Here is a 25,599-nt window from a genome sequence, read left to right on the forward strand (position 1 = left end):
TATATTCATTTTTCTTGAGTTTTATAATTGTAACCTTCATGTTTTGTGTAACACAGGTACAGAAGGTATCTTTTCTAAAACACTGTTTATACTGGAGGAGATTTTTTTCCCACTCATATCCTGGATCCAAAAATATTACCTTGTTTAAAATCAGGTTCAAAATCCAACCTGCATTGGTTTTGTTGTCATCAAACAGATGATAGTTGTGTACTAGCTTATGCCAAATCACTTAGTGCTCTTAGACTATGTTCTGAATCAGTTTGTCTAGCTATGTTCATGTGTCACAACAACTCGCTGTCTTGGAATTTGTTCAGAAAACAAGCCAGTCAGTGTTGTAGACATGCCATATACAACTCACTTTCTGAAGAGAAGCACTGGTTGCTATTAGATAGGTATGTAAAAAGACCTTTCCATCCTATTTGAAGTTACACTAGACATGAGCCTGTCATCAGCTAGAGTCTTCAGAAAAGCATCTTTTTAAAAGGTAAAACTCTTCACTCAATAGTCTTTCTTTGCTTCCACATGCTTTCTACTAGAAACACTTCATCACTGTTAATGTTTAAAATTTTTGAAAGAGATACTTAAAACACTGAAGTAACTTATTCCCATTACTGTATTACAGCACTTTATTAGAGTGACGTTTTTCCAGTTGCTGAGTTCATGGCATTATGAGTGCACATGATATTTCCATTTAATGGACATCTGTTACGAAATAAAAATACTAACCGTTTCACAGCTCTTGCTATGAAGTCATCAGTAGAATTTAGAGTTGGATCTTGAGGATTTAAATGAAGGTGACATTGGACTTCTCTAGAGGTTATAACATCAATTACCACTAAGAAGGAAAAGAACAGAAAAATCTTTATTTTGAAATACTTAGAAACATTGAAAACCATCCTTTCATTCTGATGCTTGAAGAGATGTAAGACTGAAGTCAGTGGAAAGAGGTTTGCAGCAATATATTTGCATGACTTGTTTTTCCTTAATATACTTAAATCAGAAATAGTGGAAGTTACAATTTATTAATTAAATGCAGGCCAAGACAAAACAGGACTTTAATATTTGCATTTACTTTCTATATTATTCTGAGTACAGAACACCTTCTAGTAAGCAGTTTATACACAAGTGCATACACTTCATATTTTCTCCTGGGCTGCACACTGTTGAGTGGCCCTTAGACTGTTTGTAACCGAAAAACATAGTGCAGGAGCCTAGACAGAAACAAGTCCCCTGTCAGCTCAGTAGAGAGGACATAGCAATTATTCCACACGTACCACAGGCTAAATTCTCTTTCACAGGATGAAGGAAAAAGACGGAAAAGCTGGTGTTCTTGTGTGGTACCACTTCAAAGTAAAGCAGTTCTGAATCATCTAGAAATAAAAATACTGTTTAGTGATATCCACCATTGAAGCTGGGTTCTTTTTGGCTGAATGATATGCCAGAATTTTAAAAATACTGATGCAGTAGTCTAATTTTTCATTACTTCAATGACTTAGTTTATGTACATAGAATGAGCATAGAATTTTTTTTAAAAAATCAATACAGTGTTAAGAATATTTTATCTTTTACAGTACTCCACAAGTAATGACAGTTTTGGCAAGGGACTAGTAAAATCTGTCAACACCCAATTTAGAAACTAGTTTCTCTCTAATGCTGTGCCATCACTTCCAGCCACACAATTTACCTTCATTTATGGGCTTCTCAGAGACACAGCTACTGATAAGAGTGTTATATGCCACTTGATGTCGAAGAATCTCTATTATGCCAGGCACACACTTTGGATGGCTAAATGGGATTTTATTGACCAAGGCTCCTGCTAAACCTGATTTTGCTGAGCCCTTGTTTATGAAGTAACAGTGCTTTGGGTGATCTGGAAGAGACTAAGCAACAAATAATGGTGATGTTTCAAGGACTGGAAACAGGAAAGTAAAGCTTGATGTTATCAGGCAATTGTACAATCTACAACAAAAATATTTTTGGAAGATACATTTCTAGCACGTCCATGGTACCTATGCATTTGTAGTAGAATCCTTAGCAGAAGCTAAATGAGATCCACTCTCCCTCCCAAATACATCCAAATTAGGCAAATATACCCAGAGCCAAGTGGTCAGGAGTTCAAGTGTCATCAGTTCTTCCAAATATTTTTCAGAGCCCTATAGGCTATAAAAATGTTAGTGGCCAAAGTAATAATATCATAGTAATGCTGCTTGACAGTTGCACAAACAGGATAGCAGTTTTGCTGGAAATCTCTTCTGGACATCAGATGTTATTCCAACCTCCATCACTACTACTTTTTGTTTGGAAAGATATGTTTGGCTGGAATATCTCATGATTCATTTGAAGATGAGGAGGAAATAGTAAGAAAAATTTACCACCTGTCCTTGTTTACAGTGATTCTATGACAAAATTAGACATGGAGTATGGTGTTATCTACTTTAGGATGCCAACTGGAATGTCCCCTCAAGAACAGGGCAGGACAGTTAATGAGGAGGGCCTACATTAACAAAGGCTGAAGAGCTTTTCCTTGTGTGTTCATGGATCAAACATATTTCCCCTACACTCATTTCAAGGTTAGAATACAATTTAGTAATTCTAGAAATAAAATCTTTAAACTCAGAAGTAAAACCTCCCACCAAGTACAAATATTTTAGGGAATTGTTGAAAAGTTACAGAGCCTTTCATGTGCATCCAATAGAACTGAAAGATTATTTCCATCTTCCAGAAGATAAGAGCTTTGCCAAACATTATTTTAGCCTGGTGTAAATTTACTACTACCTTCTGTACCACCGCCTCAAGGTCCAAGAACTAAGCAGGCAATGAGCTCTGTGAACACTGCTAGTAGAACAGAAAAAAAGTACCCTCTTGTTTTGCTGCCATTAATTGCAAAATTAATGTTTCCTAGCAAAAAAATTAGATCTTTGAAGCTTGTCTTGTAGTTGCCCTATACATGAATCTGGCAGAAAGCATCTTAGCCACAACTTTCTGTTCTAAAACTTAACATCTAATGCAACTGTATTTCAATAATGCAGTTATTAAAAAGAAAGCCTTCTTCAGTTAAACAACCTTGTCTCTAGATAGCAGTTGGCATCACTGTTGTAACACTTTATATTTTTCTTCCTGCCAGTCCCTTTAAAAGGAATCAATTATCCCACTGTTATCTAATTAAGAAGCCCCTTTTGTTAAAACAGTGTGACATGCAGCATGATAAAGATCTTCAAAAATCTAGGTAAGTACCTTCTTGGGACTTGCTCTTCACACCAGTAAATAAGTTTCCTTCTTTTTAAGGCATCAATGATAAACTTCTGAGCAATTTTTAGCAGAGTAAATATTTGGGTTACAGACAAATTAGCATGACTTTAGCAGCCAAGCACACAGTGTTTCATTAATGAGCATGAGATGCTCACCTACATGAAAGGCTCTAATACTGCTTTGTAAATTGAACTATTTCCTAAAGAGCCCTTTTGTTGGGATTCTGGGAAACCTACATTACTTGCTTATGGGGAAATGGTAATTCAGTATATCTATCTCCTGCACAACAACACAGTGTGTATCAGATGCACACTATACTTACCACAAAGAAACAAGATTTATTTGTAGACAAGTCTTCACTGCATTTTTCTTTAAGAGTAGACTGAACAATTAGCTCATACAGTGGAGCTAGTTTCAAGCCAGAAATCTGAATTCCTGAAACCAGGTCATTATTTTTATTAGCAATTAGGTTAAGACAGTAGGTTATGAAAGCTATTATTAAAAACAAACCCAATGTTTTGAAAAGACAAAAATATTGATTTTTTTTCTTATTCCCCATTTTTGCTATTGGGAATTTGAGGTAGAGTGTTTAACTTTGCCTGTACTTGTCGTAGCTTTAGAATTTTTGTGTTTTGCATTGGTTGTTACACTTGGACTGGTAGAACAGAATATGTTCTGCCCAAGAAGCAACTTCTTGCAACTTTAACATGGGCAAGGAAAAAGCAAATAAGCATTGCATAGTCACAGAAGTACTTAGTCTTAAAAAACAATTATAACAAGCCTGTGAGCTTCTGTATCTCTTCAATACTGGATGAAGACACTGGAATAGGCTGATGAAACTTCAGAACAAAATGAGCTGGCAAATCCATGCTTAGTTCATCAGTCAGTTGCAAAAAAGCAGGGTTGCTAGGAAAAAAAATTGTCAGAACGAAAGTTTTTTACAGAAATTGCCATAACAAGGATTCCTAATGCAAGGCCACTATTAGCAGTATATTGTGTTCCATACATTTTCTTGTATGGAACTTGAGAAGTGTTTTGCTTTATAAATGCAACGTTAATAGTTTAAAACATGGTTAATGTGAAAACCGACAGAAAGGAAAAGTGAGACACAGAAACTGGGTGGTGTTTTTTACAAATAATTTTAAAGTATTTTAGTTCAGAAAGTTACTTCAGACTTCCCCTCCAGACAACACTGAGGTAGGGAGAGATGAGGTGTCAGTCCCATAGTGGGATGACAAACTATTTTGTGTATTTTAGGTGTAATATCTCTCAGTAAATGCTTTCTTTACTGTGAATCTATATCTTGTTGAATACTAGGAAGTTCATTAATATTGCTCCAGTGTCTCTTTCTGGCTTCAAATCTATGAATAAATTCATAGTTCAATGCAACTGACACAGTTAAATATGAACATAATACCTTCAAAATCCATTTGGGAAAACTAAAAGCCACAGATTATAGACAGTGTAGCTATGGAGCATAAAGCCATAAATGAAACAGAACTTTCTGTTTCAGCAGAGACTAAATGTAACTTATGTGGAAGTCAGTGCCAGGGACTTGTAAATCCATTTCTGTATTGACAAGTGTCCAGAGTCTCACCTGTCCTCTCCAGCATGAGGATCTATAATTAATGGAGAAAGAGGCAGTTTGTGGAGTGAATCTGTGCCTTCAACAGTTACAACTGTTTTAGTTCCACATACCTGGGAACCTGAGGGAGAAAGAGAATGGCATTATTTTCCTTAATTTAGTGTATATTAATCCTATGCATACAAAATATACAATAGTAAGGACTTGGAAAGTCAGATCCAACTGAGCCACAGTGGTGTGGGCAGTGAAGAGAAGCCTACACTGACCACAGCCAAAAAGCCAAAGTTGCCCAAAGATGATAGCAGCAATAGCTGAATCAACAACCAAAACATGGAATGTAGTTTTCTGAGGGACATTAAAACTGTGCTAAAATGCATCACATAAACTGTTCTACTAAACTAGAATTTTAACCTTTAGTTCTGAGCTTTCGTTAGTTAACTTTACTAAATGAAACAGGTAGTATTGAAAATCTCTTGTTAGCTATTTCTGCTGAAAGAGCAGAATAGCTGAAATAGCTTTACCGTGATTTAGTTCTGCTTCCAAAACTTGATAGGGAGAAATGTAAAATTCAATGTTCATTGGGGTTCCTGAGGAATAAAAAAATAATGGTTACTATGCAAGTTAGTAGAGGAAATGTGTTGGGTACCTTGACATAAAGGTGAAAAAACCAACACTGTAGATGGGCAGAGGGGATTCCTTGTAAGAGTACTTACAATATCTGTTTAATATATGTTCTGTATATATGTATGTTATCTGAGAATACAGGCACAGTAAGTCACTACAGCAGGTTTTATTTATAGTAGAGGATCTTTCCTATACAGAAAGATCAACTCAGTAGTGTGTTTTGATTACAATTCTTTGAATTCAGAAATGGGAAAAGAAAAAAAAAGGGGGAGAAAAAGGCAGGGGGGGAAGGGAGAAAAAAAAAGGAAAAAAATCACCTCCAGTTCTTGGCAGCAGGTGTCCTACTTTTCCATTAAGTACTTCAGTAACTCTGTTTAGATCCTGTGTTCTGTTTCAAAACACATCTTAATTAGTGTTTCCTGCATTGCACTGTTAGCTAGGCTAATGTAATTTCTAATTTGTATTCTTAATTGAAAGAAGACAATGTTTTCCTGGAAGTAGATTGTATGTCCAGCTTCCAAAAGACCACAACTCCACACATGCATTACTTCTGGGACTTGGGCTTCCACTTTCCCTGTATCTGAGCTCTTTCACGTTGCACTATGGTGTGCTATTTACCAGAAATTAAGGGGGTCAAAAATATTAGAGTGGCAACTGGTTGAACAAAGAACAAACAAATAGCCTGGATAAACTAACTTGGACAGAACCACTCTCTGATTTCAAGAGTGTTTATATAGCTGAATACATACAGCCATACATTTACATAGCTGTGCACTAACTCTGCAGTGCATTGACTTACAGCATAGACAGGACAAATAATCTGTTTAACTTATAAATAATATTAACTGAGATATCATTGAACAGCAAGGATACAGCACTTTAGTTCATAGTGTTATTATGCTTCATAAGGGAAAACCATAAAAATAATCCAAGAGGGTGTTTCAAGTTACAGGAGGCCATACCTGCCAAGGTATGTGTGTATGTAACTTAATAGGCAAGGTATCAGAGAAGATACTTCAAAAATCCAGAAGGAAAGCACTGCCGTCAATTCTTATTTATTGAAAATAATGAAAATCCATATACAATTACCAGAAGGTTTAGGAAACTGTTCCCCATCTGTCTGTAATTCTACTCTATGAAAGGACAAATGGGAAAAGGGAGGAGAAAAGCTGCCACTCACTCCTCCTGATCTAAAACCTGAGGACAAAATGAGATACCCAAACAGCAGAATCCCAAGAGGTCTATTTTACTTCTGCCACAGAGAGATGTAAACATAACTGCTGACTTTCAGACACGCTGTTTACTCCCAGTGGGTGGTCATGTGCACACACCCCCAAGCTTTGTAACCAACCAGTTTCCCAGGAAGTCCCTTAGATAAAGCACAGGAGTTCAGTAGATCGACTGGTTTGCTTGTCTGGGGTTGACAAAGGCTTCAAGTTTCCCAGTGGGAGAAAACTCATTAGCCTTCCACATCCTGCTCTATAATTTGGTCAGTTAACTTTGTTTTTAGTGAAATGAAGGGGTGTGGGTAGAGGTAAAGGGACAAAGGCATAGACTGTAAGTTACCTGTCAAGAAGAGACATTGAATAAAGGTCTTTTTCAAGGGCCTGCAAAGCAAGATATCCCTTAGCTTTCATTTCACTGGGAGAGAAAAAAGACAATTTATTATTTTTGTAAGTAAACAAAAGTTAGACTATGGATTTCAAAATTTTTTGAGTAAAAAATAACTACAACCTGTTTCCTGGAATTTGATACATATTTGACAGGTCTTCTAGAATCTTGCCAAAGGCATCATAGTTCTTCATTCTAACAAAAATAAATAATGACTATCACACTACTAAATGAGATAGAAAATAACTCTTTTATACATAACTTGATAGAAAAGGCACCATTTCAGAGTGACAGTGGCCCCCTCCTTATCAGATCAAGTAGCAGTACTGATTTTAATTTTCTTAGAAGATACCAGAAAATGTAAACTTTGGTTTTGTTGCAAGAAGCACTGTAATTACAGCTGAAATTGGCACTGAAGTAGGCACTACCGAAAGCAATAATTGTACATGAAACGCAAATATTACAGCTCATCAACTGCAAAACACTTTTCCTGATGTTCCAATAAAGCTAGTCATGTAGTACTACTTCCCTAAGACCTTGCATGCATATATTGATCTTTTCATTAAAATATCAAAATTGTATTAATGCCGCACTTCATAGCACCATGTGAGAGAGACAGACCTTAAATATAACTAATAGATACATCAACCCAAAAAAAAAAAAAAAGAAAAAGAAAGAAAATGGGACAAATGGCTTGGTTTGTAAATGAATGGTTCAGACTGCTCAAACCCCAGAATTTCTGTGGAACTTGACTTGGTGTGGCAGTGCGGAGCAGTGTTCAGACTAACCCACCTGTGCTTAAGTGCATTACTCATGTGCTTAAGTAGATTTTACGTGAGTTTTATAAGCCTTACTAGACTCTGGTGCAGCAGTCACAAAGACAGCTCAAGACTTCCTTTCCTATGCAGATGTGGCTGTAGTGTGGATCAGCAGAGACAAAATAAGCCTGCCTGAACTTTTACACAGGGACAAACTGTTTCAAACCTGGAACCTAAACAAGTCACTCAGCTCTCCTCTGTTTTTTTCCAGCTAGACTAATGGGGAAGCAGGGAAAAAGGAGGGAAGGTATGCATGGTACAGGAACAGACACAGCACTAGACTGTGCATTAGCTGGCTGGTTCATCTTAATTTTATAGTTACTTTGAGACTTACAGGAAACATTACACATATAACAAACTGCCTTAAAACTAAATAAAATACTACACCAAGAGGTGTAGAAGGGATAACTGTGCTTTGTGACAAATCTTAACAAAACCAGGAAGGCAGAAAAGTAGTACCCACAGTACCAATGGTAACTATATGCCAGTGCTCAGAACCAAACTGCTGGCGTTAACATCACTGGAAATCAAAAATCTAGGAAAATGCAAGTTCAAGTTTTAAGTCATAGCTGTTTACATCCATAAAGCTAATATAACTTCATTTCTGAGGAAAAAGAGGACTGAAAAAACTGATTATGAATAATATAAAAGAGAGATTAAACACTAAAGGTCAATGATTATTTATCCTCTTTTTACCTTCTCTATCTACTATTCGGCCACAGTATTTAAGAATCCAATTTCCTAAATATACTACTACTACTACTAAATATACTACTACTACTACTACTACTACTACTACTACTACTACTACTACTACTATTATTATTATTATTATTATTATTGTTATTGTTGTTGTTATTATCCATATTCATTGAAGAACTTGTAAATAGATTTAAAGTGGTGGCCTGACCTGGAGCAGCAATTATTCAGACAGAACAAAATGTGGTAATAATAAATAAATAAATAAATAAATATATATATATATATATATATATAGTGCCTTACTGCTACATGAGAAAATTAGGGTCACATCTCCCCCTGTGCATTTGCAAAGAATCTCAGGCCATGTGATACCTCCTTGCTTTCATTGCTGTGAGAGAAGTCTGAAGGGTAAGCAGTTAAAGTATTTGCATAAGGACAATACGAGGGCTATTTAGTATTTGATGGAAGGAGGAGAGGAAAAGTAATACCTAGTTTGTGTGTGTAAATCTGCCAGTTCTGAATTGTCATGATCATGATCTGAATTGTCCATTACCAAAACTATGGGTCCAAGTAGTTGTATAATTCTTGCAATCAAGACAAAGGCCAATATTCCAAGGCTGTGTTTGACTGGCAGCTAGAGCCAACATATTGGGGATTACTCTTTACCCTTGCTCCATTGAAGCAGATGCATTCGAAGGAATGACTTGAGAAATAAATAATGCCTGGAGTACCTTTACAAAATTATATTTGCTTCAGTTTTAGCTTTGAATTTACAAATTCAAAGCAGATATTGCAATGAAAACCAACTTCCAATATGGAGGATTGGAACCAACTTCCCACAAGAAATGGAATCCAAAACGGTGTCACTTCTATTGTTTTCTGAATTCATATTATTGTTCCCTGATCCTCTTTCCCTTTTCTTTTTTTCCCCCTCTTCAGTTTCTACACTGGAATGAATGGTTCTAGATGAGGAATTCCTTTCCATTCAACATGAAACCCTATATGTGATTCTTTACCTTAGAAGCTGGACCAAATCATCACAAACCTACAGGAATAAGAGACAGGAGTTTCATCTTTCTTGCCATTTGCAATAAATCTTCTATAAGCACTTCATTAGTAATGATAAGCTTGATCCCCATTACTTTTAAGTAGCTGTACAGTTAGCATAAAAAAAACTTCCCCAACACTCAAAACCAAGATAACAGTGCAATAGCTAAAAAAATACTACTATAATAATTGGAAGAACAAAGGCTCTGTGAAAGAGGATAAAATTAACAGAAATAGTTTGCTCATACTCTTTCAGGAAGAAAATTGCACCTTGGCCAGTTTTTCCTTTATTGATTGTGCTAAAATGCTCTGAATATGCATTTTCATTCTAGTGATATTGTCCAGCACTCACTGATCAACAGACCTGCTAAATGAACAATTTGAAATTCCAGGGCTGACTTCAACTAAAAATTATGGACAAATTAACTCCAGTGTAATAACAGTAATAATGTAATAATCTGGATACTTAGTGACAAAATCCAGAGTTTATGTTCCCCACCCCCCCACAACATCTTGTTGTTATATCTTTGACCTGAAGGGTTCTCTGTAATTCTGTAACAACTGCAGAACATGATATGTGAACTTCAGGGTGATATTCTGTGAATAATGTAATAGAAATTTTGACAGAAAAACATCCCTACTAGTAGAAATACAAATACTCCTAAAGAAGGCAGAATAAAAAACAGAATAGCTTCAACACATCCACTGAGTATATATATTGCACTAAACCTTGGAAGGAAAATATTTTAGAGCCCCTGTTATTTACTGTATACTGGCAACATTGAAGCATGAAAATAAAAATATTTATGTGTGATACCAAAAATTCTTGGAAGGTGAGTCTGTCAGCTGACTTTTACTGTAATATTTAGCACTAGAGTATTTAGTATCTATAATTGAGTTGTACATTTAGGTGAGAGATTCAGATGCCTAAAGAGGTAGCCAGTGTCATGAATAGGATTGCATGTATGACAAGACCAAAAGGAAGTCAAAACCTTTCTGACATGACAGCTGGAAGCCAGGTGGGAGAGTACAGGGTCATGAGAGACAGAGAAAATTAATTTTACCACAGGAGCTTCTTCAAAGTGAGCCAACTTTACATCCATCACATCTCCATCCTTCTCCAGCTGAATTTCTACATAAAACATCATTGATGTTATGTAGCAGGTGGTCCCACTTGGGCTAACATGAACAGTAAGTCTGAGAAAAAGAAAAAAAAAATTTGTATACATAAAAATTCTGTCACTTAAAAAAGGAAATTAGTGTAGTTCACTTGGTCATGGGAAGAGACACCAGAGATGCTTCAAATATAACTTTTCCTTGGCTCAGCTTCTGAAAACTATCCAAGTAGGCATGTATTTGTGCTCTGCTCTTTACATTATCATGTTAGTCAGCTCAAACCTATTAACCTCCATCTGTAGCTTTGGGATATAGGCATTTATACCCTCTCTTTTCCAGAAACCTTCTCCACAAAGGGCCAATCAAAATAGGCAAATACAATGAATTAGAACACTGAGCTAAAAAATAACATTGTTGACAAGCCATCCAGATGGTATTCCTCTCTGGACTTGAGCCCATACTTGCTCATTTGCATTTATTCCTAAACAAACTTACCCTTTTTGTCTGGATAAAAGTTCCAACGCGTTCATCACAGAAAACATGGATTTAGCTGCAAAAACCAGACAAAAACTGCAATGGTCAAGAAGTAGAACCAGTATTTTCTTGCTTTAGAGGATATGGTTTAGGTAATAAGAAAACAGTAACTCTTGAATGACTTATTATTAATGATAACTATTATGATTAATAAGTGCTGTGCTGCGTAGAAAATATTCTCAGGCTTTAAGAATAGTTATAGCCTGAAGGCTTATCCCAAAGACAAGTCACAAGTCTCTTGTTTCTTATCCACCTCTGTGTTTGCTCATTTGACCTCTTTGTGAAGAACATCAGTAGAGAAGGATTGGTAGATTCCACACAATATTAAAAAAAATGTAGTTTGAGTTATCCAACAGCTCATTACCATTTAATGTCCTCTCTATCTTCTCCATGCATGAAAGCAATAGACCATCTGGAGCATTACTGACAGGCTTTCGAAGTGGGTTATCCTAGCACATTTGTGAAAACAAGAGACAAAGAAAGATTCCTTAAATTACTAGCTAAGAGACACAGCATACAGATGCTCCATACAGCAAACCTCTGGTTATTTGTTTTTGTCAAACACAGAGGTTACCTATGATTGGAGCTATCTCTGAAATGGCAGCACTGGATGGATTTGTCAAGATATTATTGTGCAGTAATTACATACCAGATGTCTTTGGAGCAAGGAGTGGCTTTCCATTCCCCTATCTTTTGAGCTGATCACTAGATGTGTCAGCTAATTTCATTGTGAAGCTAGGGATAAACTAAGAAAATACTTGTGTTTTTATTTTAGAAAAAATCTGCCTGAGTAAATAGATTGGTAAGTGCCACAGGAGTACTTGGTTAGATTAGAATACAAGTTTCAGCTTGTAAAGCTATTCACTTCAGTAGCAAGCAAACTCTCCCAGGTTCTCTTCAAGATCTTGCCTGAAAACTTCTCATACTCCACACTTCAATTAACAAAGAACACTCACTGCTGAAGAGTTTTCACTTTGTTCAAATTCAGGACATTGTTTTCAGAATAAGGCTTGAGTTAAGCATTAATAAAAATAAGTATGGAAACAAATAGGATGTTTATACTGAGTTCACACCAGTTGTGCTGATCTGCTCTTTATGATGATCATTCTTAAATTAGCTACTGGAAGGGCAGGAAGCATGGAATGGTATATCACAGCAGCAGAAAGTCTAGATAGCAGATTTCAGACCAGTTTCTAAAATTCTGTATTTTAGAAACCCCAGTCCTGTAGGCAATAAATTGTCTTTACATACTATCAATATGGTAATGATAATGAATGTAGCCTCAACTGGTAGACAATCAGTACTAACTCCTGAATAGTTAAAACAATGTTAAAACAAGATAAAACAATGCAAAAAACAACCCCTAGCGTGTTAAAATTAGGCAGGAAACTTTATAACCCATTGTCCTAAGAAAAATGGGGAGCCAGGCTATACTAGGCACCAGGTTTTTCTGGGGATTATCTTTTGGTTGGTTTTCAATTGCATGGAGTTTTTTGGTTGGTTGGTTTTGCTTGTTTTTGAAAGTCAGGTAATTTTTTAACTACCTTGGAAACATATTCTTATACCACATATCCTTCTCTCACCTAACCTGTGATTCTTACCATGCAAAAATAAACAAGTTTCAGAGTTTCAGTCCATGGCCTGTGTTGGTATTTTAAACGCAACTGTTCCATTAAAGCATTTGTAGAAATAGCTGTCACAACACCTGAAAAACATGTCAAAATGTTCTAAATATAATGGCAACCAGAAATGCTGGAGGAGGACAAATGTAAAACCTTGCTAAGTTCATAGATGTTATGCTTCAAAGAAGGAACAAAAAAATGTTTTACTTGAATTTTGCACATACAAACATCGAATTTTTGTAAGACTTGACAGAAAAAGAGCACAGGGAGATTTGTATGGGCAAGTGTTCTCAATATTAAATACAGATGTGCAGCCAAATCTTCAGTTTGTTAAACAATTAGACTTTCTTTACTTGTGCACAATTTCTTATGTGTATTCTTTATAAATACCAAGGCTTTGCCACAGACATGAGATATCCAGATACACCCACCTAGAGCTCATTAAAGCTCACTTTAATTAGAGATAAAAAGTTAGAGATAATTATTTAATTAGAGATAAAAAGTTAGAGATAACTTTTTATTATGAGGGTGTTAAGACATTGGAACAAATGGCTCAAAGAAGTTGTGCATGCCCCCTCCCTGCAAACATTCAAGGTCAGGTTGGACAGGGCTCTGAACAACCGGATCTAGTTGATGTCCCTGCTTATTGCAGGAAGGTTGGAGTAGATGGTCTTTAAGGGTCCCTTCCAACACAAATTATCCTGTGCTTTTGCAGAGGATAATCTCAATGAAGGGGTTCAATTTTTTGTTTGTTTGTTTTTGGGGATGGCAAGGAATGAGAATAGGGCTGGGAGAAGGAAAATATTCAGTCCATCATCTGTCTCCCTATAAATACTCTTTCTGGCCTTACACAGAATCCAGATGTACAAAGAAAGTTTGCTGAGATGTGATACTTCCATAACCATTACCTCCATCAGGAGAAAAACAGGAGTGAATTTCCTTATACATCAATCTGAGACAGGTAGGAAGAATCCAAAGTTATTAATAAGAAGAAATTAAGTCGTGCAACATGCCACCCACTTTGCTCTGCCCCAGAACCAGAAATATTACAAAGGGCTTCTTTGACTTAGTGGGCACAACAGCTGCGGAGATCTGGCCCCTTTGAGCCAGAAGCACTACATAGGGAAGGAGAGATGGACTAGGAGAAGGATGTCCTTTTGCATACAGCAAGGAGGGATAGTGAGAAGGGACTGGCAGGTTCTTCCTCCTGCAGGGAGGATGACAGAACAGCAAGCACAGTTCCCTATAAATCAGGCCACTTCAGCCAGCTGCAGGAAGAGAAAGTAGTGGACCCCAACCAGCTCTTGCAAGCACACTTGCTGGGAACATGCCCCCACTTGCCCATGCCTTCATCCTGATAGAAGGGCTGCAACCCACCCTGTATCTCCATTCACATTGCAAGAAACCAACACTGCAAGGTTCCTATTTGTAGCAGCTGCAACACAGCATCCATAGGTGCTGTGCAAGGCAAAACTCTTGCTCCTTTAAAAAACTGGTCCCCATGGGTTTGTGTTTGAATTTGGGGCTTGATAAGCACAGCAATATTACCTCTGCTACTATTTACAAGAGGTACCCTGTTAGCCATGTTCTTCCACATCTAAAGCATAATGTCTATGCCCATCTTTTCAGAAGGTGTAGTATTCTCAGAGATTGAATTTAACTGGGGGACAAAGGCAGGGGGAGGTATGATAGTAACAATCACTCAGCAAAACAGGAAAGCACTACAAAAGGGGGTTGATCATCTTGCTTTTTAGTGGAGGAAGTTTAAAAACTAGTACAGCTAATGTTTGCATTGTATTTGCACAAAAATTTGTGTATTTTGTGGCCATCTCAGGTTGCAGTCTGCTTGTACATAGGAATCAGTGCACAATGGTGGTGTGAGGTTCAAGGGTTAATCCTGGACCTTTGTACAGGCACTAGCTCAAAATATAGTTACTTGGGAATGTCAAGGTCTACAGCAAGAAGAGCATGTCTCCTACGTAACCCCTGGGTGGCTCTGTTTGAGGATACCTTAGAGCAAACCTGCTTCTAGCTATTATCTGTCATGCTGCAGTGCTTGAAATAGTCTCATACTACATAAAATAGAGTATTTTTGAATTGTATCTAGGAACTTGAGTAGAAACTAAATAGTTCATTGGCCTCACTAAGATTACAGAAAAAAACTAAGCATGGGCCTAGGAATCCCAGGAGAAGTATATGTCAAAAAGTAGTATTTTTCTCCAGACAGGTGTCAAGCATACTAATTAGAGAAAGTCAGTGCAGCTGAGTGAGTTAAATATATTTGCACCTCAGCTTTTAAAAAGGAGGCGAAATGTAATGAAGTAAATTGATGATGTAATTCCACACTCATGATAAATCACTCTTCTGTAAAATTATTAGTTTGGTGTATGGTATTAAATACTAATTTACTTTTTAACGTGGCATTAGCAGTGAACACAGGTATAATCATAGCTATAATCACAGGTATAATCATAAGCTTTACCTGTTAATTGGTGCATGAATTTAATAACATGTTTTCAGCATTTCTAGGGAGTCATTTTAGCTTAGGTTTGTTTGAACAATCTATTGAAATGTTTTCTGCTGAGCAAGAACATGTACTATGGCCCATATAAAGTAGGTTGCCTCAGTCCAGATCACAGGAACGGGTATGTGCAAATATGACATACCACAGCTTGGTATGGCTTAATATTTTTGTGGTACTTTTCATATTTTTCATAAATGTTTATCCAGAGCTCTTTGGAGTCTCTGTGATCTTGATACTAACTCCAGTGTTTGATCACATCCTGAATAAGCAGAAAAGTAAATTTTTTGCTGACTATCTTGAAGAGAACACTTCCAAAATAACAGAAGGACAGAAGGAAACATGCCACAGCTTACCTGATCCGCATAATAGCTGTTCTGCAAATAAACAGAGGACTTCAAGTTTAATTAGTCACAGTACAGTATGGCTGATAAGCCTAAAATACACTTTAACTTTTAAACAAAAACCCCTTTTCCACTGTGCTCAAATGTATGTATTTAGGTAAATGAATTTGTATCATTTTTCTAGGATAGAAATAGTGCCAGATTTTCATAACGAAACAAATATTCTAAGACAGTTATTAGTCTTCACATAAAATTGCAGGACTGGAAAAAAATCACATATGAGAAACAGAACCTTCAGCATTGTCAGAAAATTCCTCACAACAAGCTGCTTATTCAGAACTGTCATATTGAATTACTGCACTCGAGAGAAGAGTTAAGAGTGATGAATAATTAAAAATTGTCTAATTATAGCTTCTCAGGCATATTAAATACACAAATGTCTAACTGGGTCAGTTTGTGGAATAAAAAAAAAACAACAACAACTGGACACGCGTTATCATGAGTCTAGAAAATCGGAATTACCGCATGAATCCTATGTGCCCACCTGCTCTGGATTACTCTCTCTTTGACTGTTCAACTGCTGCTGAAAGAATCTTTCATGTGCACAGTTACTTAATAAGTTGTCCCCAGACTGAATCCTCTTTTGCTCTCAAATAATTGCAAGTTATCTTATTCCCTTTTAAAGGGTAAAATGGGTATGCTACTTCAGGCACCTTTTGAGAAATTAGTTATTATTACTACTTGGTTGATTTTTGTCATGGTTGTCTGCATCTTGCTAATTCCTGATTCACAATGCATGGCCTGGGCACATTGTGATTCATATGAAAATGGCATTTTGTAATTTCATAGTTATAACATTTCTGATGATTTTTTTCATTTAATTGAATGGTAATTTTTCTGAGAAAGAATCAAAATATTGCTCATTCATATTCTTGCATGAATTCAATTTTTTTTTCAGCAAAGATACTCTAGATTTATTATAGAACATAAGAAAGCTTGGCTTATTCTCTATACATTTTAGTGACATCATTTCAGAAAATATTCCAGATATTCCAAAATCAGTGCAATACTGGTGGGGTTTTTTGTTTGTGGTTTCTTTTGGCACACTGGAGGTTGATTTTTTCTATTATTCCTATGTCCAGTCTTGATTGTTTTTCATTTAAAGCATAAAATCAAAATAAATCCCCAGCAATATATCTTTACTGGCCTGCATCCAGCACTTTATTGGAATTGCATCTTTCCAGAAGCCCTCAGCTGAACTGCTGACCAGAGAAAACAGCAGCCACATGACAGCCCACAGTAAGTATAAATACAGAGCTGAAGCCTTGGGCACTCGGTGAAAAACAGTGGTTCCAGTTAGAACTGCATGATGTGTAAGAGATTTTGCTGTAATTGTGAGGTCAGAGTTAAAACTGTGTTCTTTCACAAAGTGCCATCGGATTTTAGAGTGATCAGCAGTGACAGCTATAAAATGGACATGTAACGGGAACATGAATCAGTGTTTACAAAAAATTATGAGCATTGAAACAATTCCTTTATCTATCTTAGGTGCTCTTCCATCTAGGGCAGGATGGAAGTGCTGCTTAACTTTTATGACCTATTGTTTAGTCTGGTACAGTCTATAGTTTATGGCTTTACAACCCATAAAAACTACAATATGCTTTGTCATCTTTCATTCAGTCTCCAAATCCTCTCCACAGTTACATTTTGTGAATATTTAGCTCCTGAGAGGAATATCAGAATGTTGGTGGCTGCATTTCATTTCACTACAGCCATATAGACGGAGCCAATTTTACTTCACAACTTACTGAATAGCACTTCTGGCACATAGTCTGAGACACTTAACATTGGCAGGATTTGACTGTTTCCTGCTTTTTCACTGAAGGTGATTAAAATTCTTCAAAGCCAAAGGCTGTATAGACAAACATCAGAAAAATAGGTTCATAGCAAATTACCATAGATGTAGAAACACATTGACACAGACAGGGCATATCTTTTTCTCACAGTCAAGATATGGCTAACATTTGATTTCTGCTTGACATTAGTATTATAATCTCCAAGTAGTTATTGTCTAAATCTTTTCTCAAAGGCCCAAGATCCATGTGACTACAATTTAAATAACCTCATGAAAGAACATGTGAGGGCTGCCTTCACGTGTGTGCATTTGCCCTTTACAGGGTTTCATAGGACACCATGATTGCTATTCATAACTGTACATTTGTTGCTTTTTCTATATCTCTTATATTCCTAAGAGTTTTGTGATATTTTTTATAACTAAAATCAGGTGTTGCACCATCATTCATGTTCTTTACTGACATCAGTCAACGTGAAATCAATGGAACCAATCATTTGAGAGCTGCCACAGCTCTCCCTGAAGAGAAAGTGAATGTAGCTGGCACAATCTGCACAAAATGGCAAAATTAGTAATACCCATACTGTGCTGAAGGTCTACATTGAAAATATTACTGGTAGAAGATGGGGATGGAGAAGAAGAGAAGGAGAAGCAGGAGCTAAGAATTAGTTGAACAGCTGAAAATAATGATGAGCACTGAGGAGATCACTGAGGTAGAAAAGAGGTGTAATACAGAGGGACAAACATTCTGCTTAAAGGAACTTTCCACCAGTATGCCTCAAAGCTAACCACACAGAAGCCAGCTTATTGTTTTTCCAGACTGGGATGCAGAAAGATGGGGAGAGGAAGTGACTCCTGAAACAGTGGCCACAGAACTAGAAACCAGACTGCAAATTACCTGACTCTATTCTAGCATATCCTGTAGCACATAGAAGAAGGAAACTAGCAGTGAAAGAAAGAGGTGGAGAAAGGGACTAGAAAATCACAAGAAAAAGACATTAAAAGCAACATGATATAAGTATGAAACCATATAAAGTATGAAGACCAGAATTAATAGAAAAAGAAGGAGATGAAAAGCAGAAAATACAAAAAAAGGAAAATATTAAATAATTATATGGACAACACTAAAATCTGAAAATTATACAAAATTTTGTGCTTTTTTAATAACAGAAAAGTGAGATGAATTTAGGTCTACTTTAAGCAATTTTAAACCAATATTAGTTTGGAGAAGATTATTCAGCTTAAGGGTTCTGATTGAATATATATAAGGATATGGATTATATAACATGCAGACTTAAAAAAGAAACAACGCTCAGTGGCAAATACTGATTTCAATAAAATAGCATCTGGGAAGGACTCATTTTTCAGGAAAGGCAATACCATAAAGGAGCTAAATCCCAACAAATTCCAATTGAAGATGTTACAGTGCTGCCATGCACACAGGAACTCCATATAAAGTACACATTTTACATCATTCTATGTTGGTTAAACAATTTGACACTGCTTTTCATATCTTATGTTTTAAAACTGAAGCTAATCGAAGGCTTCTTATAAATACATGCAATACACATTCAATGATACATTTTAATGCTTTTATATTTTTAGACACTTGGTAATTCCTTAATGATGGTCTTAAAAATGTTTTGTCCATTCTTATGTATTATGAACCAACTTTGCCGTAACCCTCAACTCTCAGATTTCCAGATTCCTAGTCACCTGCTAGAATGATATAATTTGTCCTAGCTCTGTTGATGATGAATGACTGCAAACTCATCATTACTCATTAATTCCTTGTTATTCAAGTCACTTAACCTCACTTTCTCTATAGGGATGATGCATTTGGGGATGAACCTTTTGAAATTGTTAAGAAAGATCTAAGTGTTAAGAACCATGACTATCTCAGATGGAGTACTGACAATATTGTCATTTGGACAGATAATAGAGCTAAGGAAATACAAGAATCTTATTACCCAAAATCTAATTACAGTCATCCCACTATGGTTTTTTTAGGTTGTATATATTTGTTTGCAAGTGTAGGGATACACATGTGACAGGTTTTGAGCCATAGATGATGTGAAGCTTCTGGGAAGCTGATAGATTATATATGTCCTTGCACTGAGTAAGGAACAAATGTCCACAACCTCTTTATGTGTGTTGATTTGTAGCATTCAGAATCTGTATTGCATTGCATATTTATTTATCTGCGCATGTCACAAAAACATTCCCCAGGCTGTATGTGCTGAAAAAAACATAAAGAAAGACTGTGCCTTTCTGAAAATTTTGTATAATTTTCAGAAAGACTGTGCCTACAGAGCTTAACCTCTAATTGTAAAACGCAGATAAAAGCTGGGATGGAAAATGGAGGGACTGGCCAAGATCAGAGCAAATTAGCGACACTGCAAGGGTATGCTGTAGTTTAACCCCAGCTGGCAAATATCTTGCACCCTCCTCACTCACTCCCCTGCAGTAAGGTGGGGGGAGGGCGGGGAGAACCAGAAGGTGAGAAGGCTCTAGGGTTGTGATAAAGGCAGTTTAATAGGGAAAGCAAAAGCCACGCGCTTCGAGTGAAGGAAAACAAGGAATTAATTCACCACTTCCCATGGGCAGGCAGGTGTTCAGCCACCTCCAGAACAGCAGACCTCCACCATGTGTTACTTGGGAAGAGAAATGCCATCACTCCAAGTGTCCCCACTCTTCCTTCTTCTTCTCCCACTTTTTATTGCTGAGCATGACTCAATAAGGTATGGGTCATCTAGCACGTCTTTGGACAGTTGTGGTCAGCTGTCCTAGCTGTATCCCCTCCCAGCTTCTTGTGTACTCCCGGTCTCCTCCCTGGCGAGACAGTGTGAGAAAAGGCCTTGAGGCTGTATACGCACTGCTCAGCAGTGACTAAAACATCCCAATGTTATCAACAGTGTTTCCAGCATAAATCCCAAGCATAGCCCCACACTATCTATTGCAAAGAAAAATAACTCTAGCCCAGCCAAAACCAACACAGAGTAGAATTAAGATTATATGAATTCCAATCCAGTAGTCTGTCATTTAAGACCTGGAGTTGTACTGCCTAACAGCAGGCACCAAAATAAACTTTGTCATATCAGATTTTCCTGCTAGTTTTCAGAGAGAAACGGGTACAGTCAGAGGGAGATCTGACCACCCCCCAAGCAGCTGATGCACCACTGCCTCAAAGCAGCCATCTCTCTTGGTTGTGTAAAGTGGGAGCTACATCCCAAATCTGCACTTGGACATGCCAGTTATATACCTCAAGAGTATTATGTCCTTAAAATCTGACTATTCCTTACACAAAAGCACAGAAAAGCACACAAAGTCACAAACTTGAGAAGTAGGTTAATAATTAGTCAAGTAATTGTTTAGTATATTCTTCACTCGTTACTTGTGTTTTCTCACAGCTAGTACAGACTGAAGGTGCATAAAAGCTTCTAGCTCTTTCCTTTTAATGGGGGATGATTCTGCTCAGAATACATGTGGATTTGGGCTGGGTGATTTCTTTTCAACTGGCCTGCTACTTAGAAACTCCATTAATTCACAAACACATTTTATGCATCTTTACACACTGGTAATAAAGTGTTGTTTAATAAATTTTAATGAAGTTGTGCCACTAGTCTAAAAGCAAAGAATTAACCATAATACCAGGAAATCCTACGTCCATGTACTGATTTCAGTTCAGCAATACTTCACAACACAAAGGCCCACACACCCACAGACCCAGCAGATGCCAGGGTAATCAATTCTGGGCTGAAACAGGAGAGTGCTCTCGAGAATTAGTAAGTGGTTTTGTTCATTTACTCTTTTGTCCCTTTGAAAAATTAAGTCTCTCTCACCCTGGAAGATTTATTAAGCACTTGAAGGAAGAATGGATATTTTATGTATGATAAGATGTTTTTCCAAAGAATGTGGTTCATTTATTCATGTCAATAGAAATCTAAGATAAAATTACAGTGTTAAATTATGCATACTTTAAATATAAATTAAGTGATACTAAATATGTGCTAAAGTAAAGAGAGCAAGTCTTTTTTGCTCTGTGGTAATGGAAGTTGCACATCAGTGTTTTTCCCAAAATTTCAGACATGTTTTATCTGACATGTCCACTGTATCTTTAGCTTTTTTAAATAAATATTTGTCAGTTGCTTTCTTAGTTGTATTAAAGTACATAATGCAAGTACTACTATGACACAATTTATTACACCTCTACTGAATTATTCTTCATAATTTTTCCCTTCAAGAGTTTTATGTGCAGAGCTGTAATAGCACATATGCTAATACCTAACAAAGGACATTCATTACCTACACCCTTTATAGCCACATTGCAAATGTCTACTACACTACCTGTATGGTTTTAGGTAGAGAGAGCAATTCAAACCTCTTGCTGCCTTGGGCTGTGAACCCTAGGTTCTTTTACAGACAATGGAGTGAAGTAGTTGCAATACCTACTCTCCTCTGATCAGTTGTTCTCTTACACGGTGGAGCCAGTCATGCCGTAAAATATTCCAGGTGCACCAGAGATTCTCTCACAATGGTCATTTATTAGCAATTGAATAGGAATTATTAATTCTAAATTAATTCTTAATTAATTCTATTAATTATTTTCATGGAAATACTTCTTTTAGTTTTGTATTAAAGAGTTCATTTTTTCCACTTGGTTTAGGTAAGGTGCCAGGGGACAGAGCCAAGCAAAAAATGAAAGGTATACTATAAACTGGGGTTTTTTTCACTGTAAAGTGAAGAGCAGGTTCCAGACCACCTGAGGAAACTGAATAGCCACAAGTCTGTGGGGTCTGATGAGATGCATCCCAGGGTCCTGAGTGAAGCGATTGATGTTGTTGCCAAGCCATATTTGGAAAACCCTGGCAGTCAGGTGAAGTACTCGGTGACTGGAAAAAGAGAAACATCATTCCTATTTTTAAAAAGGGGAGAAAGGACAACCCAGGGAAGGACATACCAGAGACCTTCCCCTTCCTGGGAAGACTGCGGAGCAGATACTCATGGAACAATGTTAAGCACATACAATACAAGATGATCCAAGACAGCTGATATCGCTTCACTGAGGGCAAATCATGCCTGACCAATCTGGTGGCCTTCCATGAGCAACAGCAACAGTTGAAAAACAAAGACTGACAGATGTAAATTACCTAGACTTCCGTAAGCTGGTCCCACATGACATCCGTATCTCCAAACTGAAGACATGGATTTGATGGATGGAATATTCAGTGGATAAGGAATTGGCTGGATGGATACAGAGTTGTGGAAAGTGCTCTTAAGTCCAGGTGAATGCTGGTGATGAGTTGTGTCCCTCAGGGGTGCATCTTGGTACAGGGATCTTTAATATCTTTATCAATGACACTGTCAGTGGGATTGAGTGCACCCCAACAAGTCTGCAGACCCATGAAGCTGAGTGGTGCAGTTGGCACAACAGAAAAACAAGATCATATCCAGGTGGAGAAACTTGAGAAGTGAGTCCACAGGAACCTCAAGTACAACAAATCCAGGTGGAAAGTGCTGCACCTGGGTCAGGGCAATGCCAGACGTCAGTCCAGACTGGGAGAAGAACTTGTAGAAAGCAACCAAGCTGAGAAGGACTGAGAGAGGTCACTTCCAGCCCAGAAGGCAAATGGTATCCTGGGCTGTATTAAAAGAGGGGTGGCCACCAAATCAAGGTAGGTGATTGTCCCCCTTTTACTCTGCCTTCATGGGACACAAAGTGGAGCGCTGTGTCCAGGTATGAAGTCCTTAGCATAAGAAAGATGTGGACCTGTTAGAGAGAGTCCAGAAGAGCCCACAAAAATGGTCAGAGGACTGAAGCATCTCTCCTACAAAGGCTGAGAGAACTCAGGTTGTTCAGGCTGGAGAAGAGAAGGTTCTGGCAAGAGCTCATTGAGGCCTTTCCAGTATCTAAAGGGTAAAAAAAGCAATGTCTTGTATGAGCATATTAGTGATAGGGAGAAATGGTTATAAACTAAAAAATTAGATTTAGATTAGATCTTAAGAAGAAATTCTTTATTTTGAGGGTGGTGAGGCACTGGAACAGGTTGCCTAGAGATACTGTGGATGCCCCATCCCTGGAAGTGTTAAAGGCCAGCCTAGATGGGGCTCTGAGCAATGTGGTCTAGTGGGTGTCATCTTGCCCTTGACAGGGGGTTGGAATTAGATGATCTTTAGGGTCTCTTCCAACCCAAACCATTCTATGCAAAGGAGCATTTCCAGAGAGTGAAACAGCTGCTACCAACATCTGGGTAAGTGCACTGTGTCTTACAGGGCAAAGGTTATTTTGGACTAGCTCTAGTATTTAAGGAATAAGGAAATACTGAATGGCTGCAGACACCAGTATTAATGAGACTTTAACTAAGACTTACCCACTCTTTTGCAACAGAAGCATTCTGTAATAAGTATTAAAAAGTAATACAGCACAGAGATACTCAAAGGGCTGCAGAAGTTGAGCCAGGATTTCTTGAGGACCCCTGAATCAATATTTGTACAGGATCACACAAAGACTCTTCCAACCTTTTCGTGGTCTCATGAAAAGTCTAATCACAGATATCATTAAAATTTTTCCCTTTCATGAAATATCAAAAATGTTCTATTTTGGACATTTGGTTGACTCAATGTTACTAGTTCCTTTCCTCTCCTCCTTTTTCCCCCGCGCGCCCCCATCTCTGCCCTTTCCATTTAACAGAATCCAGTATTTCTGTAAATGGATGTATTTTGATATTTTAATCAGAATTAATTGCATCTGGATTGCTATCAGTTGCTCAAACTCTCAGGAATTTGCAAAAATTAGCTCATACTGACATGTGAGACCAACAAAATGAAATTTTAGAAGAATATGGACTAAACACTGGCTAAATTATATCAAAATGTGAAGATGTCAAAAAATTCAGAAAACAGACCACAGAGAACTATAAAAATTTTAAAGTGCACCTGCTTTGCAAGTGCAATGGTTCCATGAGGTGAACACCAAGGTCAAAATTTTCAACTGAGGTGATAAAATCTGGAATTTCCAGACTTGGAAACTACCTTCAGCCAAACAATTATGTGGAGGAGGCGATGCTTCAAAACGGTTATAGTGTAAAAAACAAAGACACACCCTGAGCAGTCAGTTTTGATATAGCATATTATGCTTAGGTTTCATTACATCACTTACATCATGAGTTTAAATGATGTTGTGTTTGCACAAAGCTCCTCTTGATGTCCACAATTTAGCAGTAAAAGATACAGTTATTAAGGCACTCTTGTAATTATTATTTGAACGATTGTAATTAACATGGAAATTCTCCTCTCTCCTTGTTCTGTTTGGCATCTATAAAATCCTCCATGCATGGAGTGGTCCATTAATATAAAAAAAAAATAATAAAACAAACCAAAAACAAAATCAAAACTCTTAAGAGATTCACAGCTTCATGTTCCCTTCTGCCAGTGATCGTTTTCCTTAAACTCAGTATATTAAATGCTTTCTCAAGCTTACACTTGTGTCCTGTGGAGAAAGCTCCACTAAAAATAATTGTGTTTAAAAACCTAACGACAGATGTCGGGAATTTATCTCCTTACCATGGCGGGACACGCCTCCTCTACTCTCCAGATGGGGGATTAGCTGGGAAGAAGGAGGGACAGACATCGAGCTACAATGTTTTGTCCCTATCTCCCTAAAGAGTTTCGGCTGAAACAAAGGAAGAGATGCAGGAAAGGAAAGCAGCTGCCGTTTGAGGCTCGGAGTTACAGTGCAGCGGGACAAGCGGGACACGACTCCACACCGGAACGGCCCGCCCGTTACCCGCCCCCGCCTGGCCCGGCCCCGCGCGCGCCTCAGACGGAAGCAGCCGCCCCCTTCCGGGAACCGGGCCCGGCCGTGCCGCTCCGCTCAGCTCCGCTCCGCTCCACCTTGGCCGGCACTGCGCCTGCGCGCCTCGGCGCCCGACACCGCGCTCTGCCCGCGGGGCGGGGGCGGCGGGGCCGCGCCCG

At 37.7% G+C, this 25,599-nt stretch overlaps 1 protein-coding gene across 7 annotated transcripts; it reads right to left on the reverse strand.

The window, feature by feature from the left end:
• Nucleotides 1–38: 38 nt before the first annotated feature.
• Nucleotides 39–25,569, reverse strand: LOC120504977 (mediator of RNA polymerase II transcription subunit 1-like). Of its 7 annotated transcripts, XM_039714976.1 has the most exons (8): nucleotides 25,189–25,569; nucleotides 12,888–12,991; nucleotides 11,651–11,735; nucleotides 11,248–11,302; nucleotides 10,701–10,833; nucleotides 7,025–7,099; nucleotides 3,572–5,846; nucleotides 848–1,880 (listed from the first exon to the last, which is right to left on the reverse strand). In XM_039714976.1, exons 1-6 carry the CDS (start codon nucleotides 25,253–25,255, stop codon nucleotides 7,097–7,099), a joined length of 447 nt encoding a protein of 148 aa, XP_039570910.1. In that variant the 5' UTR covers nucleotides 25,256–25,569; the 3' UTR covers nucleotides 848–1,880; nucleotides 3,572–5,846; nucleotides 7,025–7,096. The 7 variants fall into 7 exon arrangements, 1 of the variants encoding a protein (XP_039570910.1); XR_005628156.1 differs by lacking the exon at nucleotides 11,651–11,735 and having other exon boundaries at nucleotides 3,572–7,099; nucleotides 9,606–10,833; nucleotides 12,888–23,535; XR_005628154.1 differs by adding an exon at nucleotides 39–835 and having other exon boundaries at nucleotides 1,275–1,880; nucleotides 3,572–7,099; nucleotides 9,606–23,535.
• Between the last annotated feature and the right edge of the window lie 30 nt (nucleotides 25,570–25,599).

The sequence above is a fragment of the Passer montanus genome, unplaced genomic scaffold (genome assembly GCF_014805655.1).
Source record: "Passer montanus isolate IOZ18808 unplaced genomic scaffold, ASM1480565v1 scaffold32, whole genome shotgun sequence".
Classification (NCBI taxonomy): Eukaryota; Metazoa; Chordata; class Aves; order Passeriformes; family Passeridae; genus Passer; species Passer montanus.

Excerpts from the sequence above, each read along its gene's own strand:
- LOC120504977 (XM_039714976.1), bottom strand. The coding sequence starts at position 25,255 with ATGTCTGTCCCTCCTTCTTCCCAGCTAATCCCCCATCTGGAGAGTAGA. Across the intron at positions 11,736-12,887 it reads AACTTGTTTATTTTTGCATG|GATAACCCACTTCGAAAGCC; the intron begins GTAAGAATCACA and ends CAAATGTGCTAG. Across the intron at positions 11,303-11,650 it reads GATAGAGAGGACATTAAATG|CTAAATCCATGTTTTCTGTG; the intron begins GTAATGAGCTGT and ends TGGTTTTTGCAG.